This window comes from Hippocampus zosterae, chromosome 8 (genome assembly GCF_025434085.1).
Source record: "Hippocampus zosterae strain Florida chromosome 8, ASM2543408v3, whole genome shotgun sequence".
NCBI lineage: Eukaryota > Metazoa > Chordata > Actinopteri > Syngnathiformes > Syngnathidae > Hippocampus > Hippocampus zosterae.
The window spans coordinates 23702292-23715983 of NC_067458.1; the positions used below are offsets into that span (position 1 = coordinate 23702292).

Consider the following 13692-nt stretch of genomic DNA (forward strand, 5'->3'; position numbering starts at 1 on the left):
AAAATCACTAAAGCTCATCATGTTAATTGAACAGGAAGTTGGCCATTTTATTTTGAAAGAGCCATTTCTTGCTCAGAAGGTTCCATTGGAAAGTCATCAATTAACCTTGACAGCAGTTTCACCAATTAGTCCAAAATTTGGTGGACATTTTTCATCACAGGATGCACAAAAAAAAAATCACTAAAGCTCATCATGTTAATTGAACAGGAAGTTGGCCATTTTATTTTGAAGCAGCCATTTCTTGCTCAGAAGGTTCCATTGGAAAGTCATCAATTAACCTTCACAGCAGTTTCACCAATTAGTCCAAAATTTGGTGGACATTTTTCATCACAGGATGCACAAAAAAAAATAAATCACTAAAGCTCATCATGTTAATTGAACAGGAAGTTGGCCATTTTATTTTGAAGGAGCCATTTCTTGCTCAGAAGGTTCCGTTGGAAAGTTAAAAAAATCATCAATTAACATTCACAGCAGTTTCACCAGTTAGTCCAAAATTTGGTGGACATTTTTCATCACAGGATGCACAAAAAAAAAAAATCACTAAAGCTCATCATGTTAATTGAACAGGAAGTTGGCCATTTTATTTTGAAGGAGCCATTTCTTGCTCAGAAGGTTCCATTGGAAAGTCATCAATAAACCTTCACAGCAGTTTCACCAATTAGTCCAAAATCTGGTGGACATTTTTCATCACAGGCTGCACAAAAAAAAAATCACTAAAGCTCATTATGTTAATTGAACAGGAAGTTGGCCATTTTATTTTGAAGGAGCCATTTCTTGCTCAGAAGGTTCCATTGGAAAGTTAAAAAAATCATCAATTAACATTCACAGCAGTTTCACCAATTAGTCCAAAATTTGGTGGACATTTTTCATCACAGGATGCACAAAAAAAAAAATCACTAAAGCTCATCATGTTAATTGAACAGGAAGTTGGCCATTTTATTTTGAAGGAGCCATTTTTTGCTCAGAAGGTTCCATTGGAAAGTCATCAATTAACCTTCACAGCAGTTTCACCAATTAGTCCAAAATTTGGTGGACATTTTTCATCACAGGATGCACAAAAAAAACAAAAATCACTAAAGCTCATCATGTTAATTGAACAGGAAGTTGGCCATTTTATTTTGAAAGAGCCATTTCTTGCTCAGAAGGTTCCATTGGAAAGTCATCAATTAACCTTCACAGCAGTTTCACCAATTAGTCCAAAATTTGGTGGACATTTTTCATCCCAGGATGCACAAAAAAAATCACTAAAGCTCATCATGTTAATTGAACAGGAAGTTGGCCATTTTATTTTGAAAGAGCCATTTCTTGCTCAGAAGGTTCCATTGGAAAGTCATCAATTAACCTTCACAGCAGTTTCACCAATTAGTCCAAAATTTGGTGGACATTTTTCATCACAGGATGCACAAAAAAAAATCACTAAAGCTCATCATGTTAATTGAACAGGAAGTTGGCCATTTTATTTTGAAAGAGCCATTTCTTGCTCAGAAGGTTCCATTTGAAAGTCATCAATTAACCTTCACAGCAGTTTCACCAATTAGTCCAAAATTTGGTGGACATTTTTCATCACAGGATGCACAAAAAAAAATCACTAAAGCTCATCATGTTAATTGAACAGGAAGTTGGCCATTTTATTTTGAAAGAGCCATTTCTTGCTCAGAAGGTTCCATTGGAAAGTCATCAATTAACCTTCACAGCAGTTTCACCAATTAGTCCAAAATTTGGTGGACATTTTTCATCCCAGGATGCACAAAAAAAATCACTAAAGCTCATCATGTTAATTGAACAGGAAGTTGGCCATTTTATTTTGAAAGAGCCATTTCTTGCTCAGAAGGTTCCATTGGAAAGTCATCAATTAACCTTCACAGCAGTTTCACCAATTAGTCCAAAATTTGGTGGACATTTTTCATCCCAGGATGCACAAAAAAAAATCACTAAAGCTCATCATGTTAATTGAACAGGAAGTTGGCCATTTTATTTTGAAGGAGCCATTTCTTGCTCAGAAGGTTCCATTGGAAAGTCATCAATTAACCTTCACAGCAGTTTCACCAATTAGTCCAAAATTTGGTGGACATTTTTCATCACAGGATGCACAAAAAAAAATCACTAAAGCTCATCATGTTAATTGAACAGGAAGTTGGCCATTTTATTTTGAAGGAGCCATTTCTTGCTCAGAAGGTTCCATTGGAAAGTTTAAAAAATCATCAATTAACCTTCACAGCAGTTTCACCAATTAGTCCAAAATTTGGTGGACATTTTTCATCACAGGATGCACAAAAAAAAAAAAACTTGCACGGACCCATGCCCGAAATTGAAGAGAAAGCCGGCCATTTTGGTTTGAAGCAACCATATTTGCTCTGTCGACGAGGGAATTCCCTCGAGATGAACGTATCAAAGACAGACGGGCGGCGTTCGGTTTTCGTCCGATTGTGGGGGGCCATGGGGGGGGCAGCCAAGAGTTTTATTTCCAATATGGGTAAAGGGGGCGCTACACGCAGCCTCAATGAGATGACGGAAAATCTGCTGGCCGAGTGGGACTCGTTCGTCAAGGACGCGTGGAACAACGACGGAATTTCACAATTTTTTTTTTTTTTTAACTCTCTCCCGCTTCACGCGAGTGTAATTTCTCTCCTTCGGCTTCACGCTTCCTTGATGGGATTTTTATTTCCCGGCTGGAGGAATAGTTTTAATGAAGTGAACGTTTCCCAGACAATTTATGTGCCGCTGCGCTTCGCTTGCTCATGAAGCTTATTACCTCCATCAAGGAGCTTGTGTGTGTGTGTGTGTGAGAGGGGGGGCGGACGGGGGGGGGGGGGCACTCTTGTACACGTTCAACTCGGTTGCGTTGGGAGTTCAGAGAGGAAGGCGCTCTGGAGAACCACTAGCTGCTCCCTCAGCGGAAATCCCGAACCCCCCCCCCCCATCCCAACCATCCAACTCCTATAATTCTCCCAAGATGGGGAAAGAGTCGAACATGGCGGCCCGGCGCAGGATGCACACGATCTTGCCTCCGTTTTTTTTAAAGATGCAGGAGTCTTGATTTGCAACTAATCCGTCCGGATTCCGGAACGTTAATCCCAATCAAAAGGTCGGGAGATCTCCCGGCCGTCTTGTTTATACGGGAATTTAATCTCACTTCTTTGTGGAAACAAAAGCATCTCCACAAAGCCCTTTGCAAAGATACGCACTTCTCAAGCGGGTTTAGTCACAAATCCTGTCATGTGATTTGACGAACAGCTTTGGTGAGATTTTCCGTTCTTGTTATTCATGGCAGAGATGTAAACAAAAGCATTTTCCATCACAAAACCAAGAAGGAACCCCCCCCCCCAAAAAAAAACATTCTTCCAGCTCCCTGGCAGTGTTGCTCATTTTTAAAATCGGCTTGGGGGGGCAGTTATAATTGAGCCCGACAAATTCTGCCTAGCAACAAGCGACGCCTGCTAGCCAGCAACGACGTTCCTTTTCTAACTGCAAGAAGCAAACCAAAGCAACTAGCAAAAAATATCGCTACATGTGACACCGAGTGCTAACTTTACCGTCGAGTGCTAACGAATCGCGTCAGCCTGCTGCCTGCTAGCCAGCAACGACGTTCATTTTCCAACTGCAAGAAGCAAACCAAAGCAACTAGCAAAAAATATCGCTACATGTGACACCGAGTGCTAACTTTACCGTCAAGTGCTAACGAATCGCGTCAGCCTGCTGCCTGCTAGCCAGCAACGACGTTCATTTTCCAACTGCAAGAAGCAAACCAAAGCAACTAGCAAAAAATATCGCTACATGCGACACCGAGCGCTAACGTTACCGTCGAGTGCTAACGAATCGCGTCAGCCTGCTGCCTGCTAGCCAGCAACGACGTTCCTTTTCCAACTGCAAGAAGCAAACCAAAGCAACTAGCAAAAAATATCGCTACATGTGACACCAAGTGCTAACGTTACCGTCGAGTGCTAACGAATCGCGTCAGCCTGCTGCCTGCTAGCCAGCAACGACGTTCATTTTCCAACTGCAAGAAGCAAACCAAAGCAACTAGCAAAAAATATCGCTACATGTGACACCGAGTGCTAACTTTACCGTCGAGTGCTAACGAATCGCGTCAGCCTGCTGCCTGCTAGCCAGCAACGACGTTCCTTTTCCAACTGCAAGAAGCAAACCAAAGCAACTAGCAAAAAATATCGCTACATGCGACACCGAGCGCTAACGTTACCGTCGAGTGCTAACGAATCGCGTCAGCCTGCTGCCTGCTAGCCAGCAACGACGTTCCTTTTCCAACTGCAAGAAGCAAACCAAAGCAACTAGCAAAAAATATCGCTACCTGTGACACCGAGTGCTAACTTTACCGTCGAGTGCTAACAAATCGCGTCAGCCTGCTGCCTGCAACGACGTTCATTTTCCAACTGCAAGAAGCAAACCAAAGCAACTAGCAAAAAATATCGCTACATGTGACACCGAGCGCTAACTTTACCGTCGAGTGCTAACGAATCGCGTCAGTGTCACGGCGGCTACGGATACACAAAAGGGGGATCGACCCGAGGATGGGTGTGCAACGATACTCGGAGACATATATTATTTATCCTCTGCGAAGAACGACGAATACGGCTTCATTTCGCTGAGTCGCCTGTGACGGTCTGAATGCTATCGGCGCTAAAACTTCAGAGCGAGCACATTGCAAAGCCGAGAGGCGATCGATCCATGGCTCCTTGTTCGGAGAGAAGACTTTTTGCGGCCAAATGTCAATCGCCTACCACTTGAATTGAAATGTGATTGCGATTTGGATTTGGGCTTGTTTTGATCTTGATAAAAAAACAAAACGATGACAACTGTGGCGTATCTCGTGGGTTATTATGGTAATATTGCGAAAATTGGCAAGGCAAATGTGTTTTCCTTCATAGATGATGCTCTTAAGGAACTTTCCAAATCAGCTTTTTGGATGGATGAGGCTCGCTCCATTCAATCATACTTGTCTCGTTAAGAGGAGGCTTAGGATGCGCCGAGCGCGGTCTCGCCATTCCTCCTGGGATTTATTTGTAATGATGCGCACGCTCGCTACGCGCGGGAGTAAAAGCGCACGCTTCATTATCGAGTCGACGTGTTGACATCTCGGCGTAATCCGCGAGCGCAGCACTCACTGCAGGCCGGTCGCCATTGTGCTATCCGGCGGCGCTCAAAAAAGGCGCATCGGATAGCACAATGGGCTTGGGAGGGCGAGGACTTAATTTATCAGCAAATGCCACAAATGGGCGACTTCGGCACAATCTCGTTCATTCATTAAGCGGCACCGGGAAGTTCCGAGGAATCCCCGTGGTGGTGTCGGGCCATCAATCAATAGTCGTCTCGTTAGTGTTCAGTGGGGCCTTACGGAAATCAATTAAGACATTCGCACAAGTTACTGGCACCGGTGGAGACAATCGCAGGACAGGAAAGTTTGTGAAGCGTGACAGACTGTGTGTGGGGGGTGGGGGGTATTTTTTGGCGTGCTTGTTTCAGGCCATTCCGTTTTCTTAACATGTTAGTATTTTGTCCAAAATGATGAAACTATTTCGAGTCTGACATCAGACACGCATCATCCAAACTATGATGATTTATAAGAAACTACAAGACACTGAAATGACAAAAAATTACAACAAAAATTATTGTCCAAAAACACTCAGAGAAATCAAAATGGCTGCTAAAAACAACACTGCTAAGAAAGCTTTTTTTTTTAAAACTAACGGTGCCATCTGGAAGTACGTGTGACATCATAGTTCAATGGTCTAAAGCAGCGGACACGCCCCCCCCCCCCCCCCCCCCCCGCGCCGATGACCGGTACAGATCCGTGGGTCATTTGGTATCAGGCCGCACAGAAAGAATAAATAACTTGCATGACTTCAGTTTGAATCATTTTGGAATCTGAAATAATATTTTATTTTGAAAAACTACCGGATTCTCTGTTACATCCGTCTGCAATATGTCACACTTGACACAGGTCAAGCCACGCTTCTCGGTCACGTAAAAGGTTACCGCTGAAATGAAACCCAGCAGCTAGCAAAATGAGTAAAAAAAAATAAAAAATACCCAAAACGTTTTTGGAAAGTTTCAGACAGGAGACAGAAGACGAGCCTACGATTTTCAAGAAAAAGAAGTCTGCATTTATTTAAGATATCCTTTATTTTTATTTTTATTATTATTATTATTTATTTAGCAGACAATCTTAGGAGTCCTTCTTAAAATACGGATTTGTCTCAATGGGAAATTCCCCACGCACCGAGCCCACTCGGCATAATACGCGGCGATCGTGAGTCGCATTTTTCATGCACTTTGTATCTTATTTTGAAGGCACGTTTAAACGTTACCATAGCGATCATAGAGCATAATAAGAAAACCTATATTAGTCTCGCAATGGAGAAATTCCCAATTCACAGCAGCAAAGTTATGAAAGGAAGAAGTAGAATAACAAAATATAGGAGCTGCTGGAAAGGCAGCCACTCCGGCGGCGCCATTTTGAAGTCAAAATAACAAAAATAACATTTCGGCCAGATCGGACGTTCCTCGTGTCATGATTCGTGATTCTTATTATGCTTAGAAAATACCACAATTTTCATGCAGGTCATATCATTTGCCGCTCCCTGAAAATATTGTCTGACAATAAACCGGTCCGTGGGGCAACAAAAGTTGGGGGTCTACGGTGCATGCGCCACCAGTTGTAGCTTGGAATAATGAGAAAAAAAAATGTCCACATCAAAATGCCGGGCAGCGCGCTGTGCATTTTTATCGCAGATGCAGACAAAGCGCGAGCTGTTTACGAGAAGACACCGATATATGCGCGGCCAAAATCAGATGACGAACAAGCCCCGGGGGGGCAACTGCCTGTGCTCTTCATTAATTTCCTATCCGCTGAAAAGATGCCGGAGCACGTTTCCGCCGCTTGACAACACGGAGAGACATTTTTGCTCTGCACTGGGACCTGCGAGGTCCTGCGAGGACATTGAAAGAAATACCCAGAGGTGGGCAAAGTACTCACTCACGCTCTGTCCAGATATGCATGGAAAACGAAAATTCGTCATTTAACTCTTTCTCAAGGAAAAAAAAAAAAAGACTTTTTTAATTTTAAATAAAATATCAAACGAGATTTGCAAGTGGGTTTCAGATAAGTGAAGTGGGAAAAACAAAAAACAAAAGAGACACACTCACGATGCGCTTTGGGCTGTTTATTGAACAGGACACGAAGCCAAATGCACACATACAAAATGAATACACTCACAAGGAGCATGGAGTAGACATGAGGGTGAAAAAAAATAAAAATAAACGGCCCAGCGGAGGCGGAGTCAGAGCTCCTTAAGTCACTCGAGCGGACATGACCCACTAAAACGCACTCAGTCTGCTACTGTGTGCGTCTGCGGCGTTTGGTTTCATGACGCATCATGAAACCGGTTTGGTTCTTGATATTCGTGAAATTATGCTTTTATTAGCTTTTCGGATTTTAGTATTGTTTTTTGGGGGGAGGGGGCGGGGGAACTGGAACAAATGAAACCACTGGTACCGCTGCATATAGGTTGAAATGTTGAAAAAAAATCAAATAAAATAAGACAAAACAAAAATCCCAATAAAGGTGGCAAAAAAGCCGATGAAAGCCCCCCCCCCCCAAAAAAAATCAAAGTGCTATTGAATTGATGTTGACTGACCAGTTGAAACGAACAAGCGTGTTCTTGGAATGTAGAAGGAAGCCGGAGAAAATCCACGCAAGCGTTGGGAGAACACGAAAACGCCACAACGGGATTCCAAACCCCCAACCTCAGAACTGTCGAGCACAGCGGTGCCCAAGTCCGATCTTCAGGAGCCCCCTCCCTATCAAGGCTCCTCCAACAACAGCTCGTGGAAGCCCGCTGACGATCGCGATCATTTGAATCAGGTGCGTTGGAAGAAAGCCACATCGAAAACAGGCTGGATAGGGGTCCCCCAAGGAACGAGCTTGGGGCCCCTGTCATTTTCAGAATTCAGACTGCGTTGGAAGAAAGTGACATCGAAAACAGGCTGGATAGGGGTCCCCCAAGGAACGAGCTTAGAGCCCCTGTCATTTTCAGAATTCAGCCTGTTCCACCTCGGCGGGTTTTCCTCTCCCTGTAATATTCTTCTTTTAAGTCCTCCCGCCGCGTGCGAGTCCACCCCGTCGAGGTGACGAGATAGACGTCCACGCAATTGCCGGAGTAGGCGTCCCTGTGGGTGGCTCTGTACACCGCCTCCCTCGCCACCCGAGTGGCCTCCTCCGCCGTCATCCCCCATTCCACCGCTTGATCCAACACGCCGTAGGCGTAAGGCGAGCCCGAGCCCACGGAGAACAGCGTTCCCCGCAGGCGCCTGCCGTTACTGTGCACATAGAAGACGGCGGGTCCGCTCTCGTCCCACCCGCACAACGTGGTGGCCACGCACAGTTTGGTGCCCTTGAACGGGAGCAGCATGCGCCACAGCAGCTTGGCGGCCCCGCACGTCGACACCCGCCGGCCGTGTCGCAGCTGGTAGAGCCGCAGCTCCCGAGTCAGGATCCGCTTCCAGAGGGCGCAGTCGGCCGACGTGCCCGAGCTGGTGGCCACCAGGTGGCTGTGGATGGGCTTCACCTTCTGGGCGTCGGGGCGGGAGACCCGGCCGTTGCAGCTGGAGCGGGTGTCCCCCGCCGCCAGCGCGCCGCCCTGGAAGGTGAACGCCAGGGTGGTGGTGCCGTGGGACATCTCGAAGGGCAGCGGATTCTGCGGACTGCCGGACCAAGGGGGATCTTCTCGAAGACACTCGGCAACCGGGACGTAAAAGTCCGACAGGGGCGCGGAAGGGGCGAGGCCTCGGGATTTACACACGTCCTCTAACGCCATCGCACGCGAGTGCTTTGAGATGATTGGCGGTCCTTTCGGTGTAGGCCTTTTATTTTGGAGGGTTCAGTTACAGTTGACCGTTTCCTCTCTGTCAGGGTCTTTGTTGTTCTTGGGTGTTTTTTCCGTCGCCGTGGTCCGTCGTCCTCTTCGATCCGTTGTTGGTGTCAACGTTGATCCGAGGTCCTTCGTTGGTTGATCTTTTGCGGTTGCTGAGCCTTTGTCATCAAAACTTTGTTCCCACCGAATATTCGTTGGTGATCTTTCTGACATTCCTGTAAGTCGTCCTTCAGCAGTCCGCCGCCGTTGATCCCCCAAAAACATTTCTGAAGAATCTTGACGCGTGGTCCTTAAATTGGATGCCGGCCGCTTTCGATACCTGAGGCACGGGGGGGGGGGGGGGGGGGCGCTTGCCATTTACTGCTTCACTTCTTTGAAGCCAAACGCTCGGCCGCCCCTTAGTCGTTAGTCCCGGCTGCTTTTTTTTCAGATCGCATTTCTTCAAAGACGCGTCAAGGCAAGGCCGGCGAGTCGCCGTTCGGCGTCCGGCGGATCAAATGACGTTAGACTCGGCAGCTTTTGATGCGTCTCTCCTGTGGCTTGTTCTCGGGTAGAATCTCAAATAGGCTGACTAACGCGGCGTCAGTCCAGCCGAGCATGCGCATTAAAAAAAAAAAAAAAAAAAAAAAGTGAGGCGTCCCATTACGAGCGCAGCATCTCAACACGCGACACCAGAAAGTTTGCGTGGTCCGACGGGTAATTTGGCTAAATCAGGGGGTGTCAAACATATGCCCCCCCCCCCCAAAGAGGTTCGATCAGGCCCGCGGGATCATTTTAATGTGAAAAAAAAAATAAAAGCATAAAAGACACGGGATTAATATTTTGAATAAGGTGCAATTCGTGGAGTCTCCGCTAGGGGGACACACTGTTGCGCCTTCGTTGTGTCCTTTTTTTGTTAGCTGCGGCCTTCTTTATCGTCAATCCTCCATCGTTTCCGATTCCCTGTCAGTTATTTGTCAGTGTCCCCCCCCCCCCCCCAGGAGGTTCGATCAGGCCCGCGGGATCATTTTAAAGTGAAAAAAAAAAGCATAAAAGACACGGGATTAATATTTTGAATAAGGTGCAATTCGTGGAGTCTCCGCTAGGGGGACACACTGTTTAGCCTTCGTTGTGTCCTTTTTTTTGTTAGCTGCGGCCTTCTTTATCGTCAATCCTCCATCGTTTCCGATTCCTTGTCAGTTATTTGTCAGTGTCCCCCCCTCCCCCCAAGGAGGTTCGATCAGGCCCGCGGGATCATTTTAAAGTGAAAAAAAAAGCATAAAAGACACGGGTTTAATATTTTTAATAAGGTGCAATTCGTGGAGTCTCCGCTAGGGGGACACACTGTTTCGCCTTCATTGTGTCCTTTTTTTTGTTAGCTGCGGCCTTCTTTATCGTCAATCCTCCATCGTTTCCGATTCCTTGTCAGTTATTTGTCAGTGTCCCGTCCCCCCCCCCCCCCCCCCCCCGGTGCGTCGACAATGTCGCTGCATCATCGGCTCCGTTCGTTTGCGTGAATGCGTCTTTTGATCATTGGCGTCGGTTTTTGGCAGTCTCTTTTGTCTTTGATCGTTTGTCGCCGCGCACCCTTTGTCTGATCCTTCTTTCTGCTGATTTCCATATTTGGCGTTGACGCCGTCTTTGAACTTCTCACTTCGAGTGCACTGCAAGCTAATAAGACAGGAAAACTATTTCTTGCCTAGAAAAAGTTTTTTTTCCATTGTCCCAGGTTACCAAAACAGCTGTGTGACTATTTTTGCCACCTTTGGCTTTTCAACAGGTTTGCCCCCCCCCCCCCCACGTTGGTCCACCGTTTCCATTTTTTTTCCAGCATCCTCTCCAGTGCCGCGCGTTCGCTTGTTTTATGGTCACCGCCAGACAGCGAGGTCACTCGTTTTTAATTCAGCCTCACGCCCGGCAGCCGGCGAGCTTTCGTCCACACACGCGAGGCTCGGAAGGCTTCCGCCATCGGGCGGCTCTGCGGCGCCATCCATCACCTTGATGGCGACAGCGTCCGTGACCGCGTCGGGGACGCCGCTCGACGGACGCTCGACGGCTGCGCTTGGCGTCCGGCCGACGCCGGTTTGGGATTGCGTGAGATGAGCGTGAGCGATGATGTGTGTTTTGTGAGATGGGAGAAGCGCGCGGCGTATTTATTTATCTCCGGCCTTACGGGTCCTGCTGCGCTGAAATATACGAGTGCCGTATCTTCTGCAGAGGTGGCAACCTGTCCTGCCACGAGCAAAAACAAAATAGCCGTTCCAAAAAAAAATCCAAAGAATTGTTCAACACCGGAAACTGCTGCTTTTCAGGCGGGCATGAGCCCGAAATTGTCAATTAAAAATTCTAACTAACCCTCGCAGCAAAATCAGACCCAAATAAAAGCTATGTTCAAAAAAAAAAAAAAAAAAGGGCTGCCAATTAATATTTTACAAAACGACGAGTTTGTGCTTCCCCACAAAGGGCGACGATAATCAACATTAGTTTCACGGTTGCGCGCAGAACGACTTTACATTTGATCAATTGTTGCACTAAATACACTTCGATAAATGTAAAATGATGTCTTTGAATCACAGGCAAAGGCATTCAGAAAAACACGAGAGAGCTGCTGTAACTTATGCAGGGGTTCTAAAATGGCCTAAATTTCATGACATCACCGGCTGATAATTCTCAGGCATTGCAGCAATAATAAAAAAAAACGTTTTGATACCTTAATCTTCACAATTTACATATTTTGCACCATAGAGACCCATTATAATTCATATTTTTGAATGCATCGTAGGGCGGCCAGGTAGTCCAGTGGTTAGCACGTGGGCTTCACAGTGCAGGGGTACCGGGTTAGATTCCAGCTCCGGCCTCCCTGTGTGGAGTTTGCATGTTCTCCCCGGGCCTGCGTGGGTTTTCTCCGGGTGCTCCGGTTTCCTCCCACATTCCAAAAACATGCGTGGCAGGCTGATTGAACACTCTAAATTGTCCCTAGGTGTGAGTGTGAGCGTGGATGGTTGTTCGTCTCTGTGTGCCCTGTGATTGGCTGGCAACCGATTCAGGGTGTCCCCCGCCTACTGCCCGAAGACAGCTGGGATAGGCTCCAGCACCCCCCGCGACCCTAGTGAGGATCAAGCGGTTCGGAAGATGAATGAATGAATGCATCGTAAACCTAATGTGTATACATGCATTTCACGCGATTTTTACGTCAATCGCTTTGTTTTCGCTTGGACAGACGTAAGCATGCCACATTGTTGGGTTGACGTCATTCCAATTTTGCAACTTTAGGTGGCGTCAGAGGATCGCAAATGAATTTGCCTTTTTGCAGGAGGCTTCAAACCAATGCATTTTACATGAACACGTCCGGTCGGGATTGTTAGTAGGGCTTGGTTGGGACCTCCACACACAATTTTTTTTTCCCTTTTGCAAAAAATAAAGAATAAAAAATCCCAAAGAACTAATAAAAACTATATATGTATGGATAGCACAGATGCCTCTGAACATTTTGAGTGAAAGTTTTTATAACACAAAATACATCATTACAAAAATTGTAAAATGCGTAACTTAAGGCCTTGTTAATTTGGAGCACGCAAGGGTTAACTCGACGGGAGTCAAAGTCTGACAGGGGGAACGGCCACATTTGAGGTTTGCCCCACCCAGAGAGCGTAGCTGGCGTGAAGGTTGCGTACATGACAGACTGAAAGGGACAGTGTTTAGAGTCTAGTGCCATCTATTGGTGCGCTGATAGAATGCAACAACTTAAATTTGAAGTACGGTGCCTCGGAGAGTCCAAAAGTCACAAGAGCGCCACCACGTTTGCCCAATTTGTATCTTTATATTTGTTTGCACGTTATTGAAATTCATCGGTAGTTTTTTAAATAATGAACATAGACAAATCAACCATAGTTTGACACCCTTTTAAATCGACGGGGAGAATCGAGGCGGCTGCCACAGCCTTTTCCCTTCCTACGCGCATCGGAGAATTTGCCGCCTCCCGTCGCTGAACAACGCTTTAATTAAACACAATTGTAGTGGACATGACATGGACATATAATAAGCGCTTGTATCACACGGGCGTCGTGAAATAACAACAATCAGCAGTCCGTAAATAGCTTTGATTGGCGAGTTCAATCGCAATAATTAGCGGAGGTGCTGCAAGCCAGCCGGGGTGCGAACGAGCCGCGGAGACGTCACATTGCATTTTTTTGCTATGTTTAATATGGAGCTTTACAATTATTCTTTGATAATGCTGAATTCGGTCTCGTCTCACAAAGTTTTCAAATTGATGTTCAAGTGAAAATCAATTTGAAGCTTATAAAACGAACCGCTTGCCTAGTAAAATAATTCAATAAAACAGCACCGGTGGCGTTTATGAGGTTACCCGAGTTTCACAGAGGCGAGGATGGATGGTCATTTCTGATATAAATCCATTTCCTCCGATATTTTCGCAACGTATCTCCTAAGGAGGACAAAATTTCACACTCAACTCAATTGTATTTCTAGAGGACTTTAAAACAACCACATTGCTGTACACGGAGCAAATATAATTCGAGCGATAAATTAATAACAAAGACAGTAGAAAGCACAAAAAGAGTCCAACTAAAAATCAAGTCTCATCCTGGGTCAAAATCCAAAGAATAAAAATGAGTTTTAAGACACGTTTGAAAGATAGATAGCGAAGGGGCTTGCCTAACGTTCATTGGGGGTGGGGGTGGGGGGGGGGGGTCATTCCAAAGATAGATACCAGCAACGAAAAAGGCTCCAGAACTCTCAAATGTGCCAGTCAATGGATCCCAGAGTAGGAATTATGTGCTCCCTCTTACGAGCACCAGTTAAAAAA

The 13692-nt window shown here is 46.0% G+C and overlaps 1 protein-coding gene and 1 long non-coding RNA gene across 2 annotated transcripts in view; one reads left to right on the forward strand and one right to left on the reverse strand.

The window, feature by feature from the left end:
* LOC127605961 (uncharacterized) overlaps positions 1–12004 on the forward strand; it is a 313508-nt gene extending 301504 nt beyond the window's left edge. The window contains exon 2 of the long non-coding RNA XR_007963691.1: positions 11848–12004. This is a non-coding gene — a long non-coding RNA (uncharacterized LOC127605961). The remainder of the gene's footprint in view (positions 1–11847) is intronic.
* On the reverse strand, positions 7977–9226 carry psmb11b (proteasome 20S subunit beta 11b). Its single transcript, XM_052073880.1, has one exon. It carries the CDS (start codon positions 8829–8831, stop codon positions 8055–8057), a length of 777 nt encoding a protein of 258 aa, XP_051929840.1. The 5' UTR covers positions 8832–9226; the 3' UTR covers positions 7977–8054.
* Positions 12005–13692: the final 1688 nt, after the last annotated feature.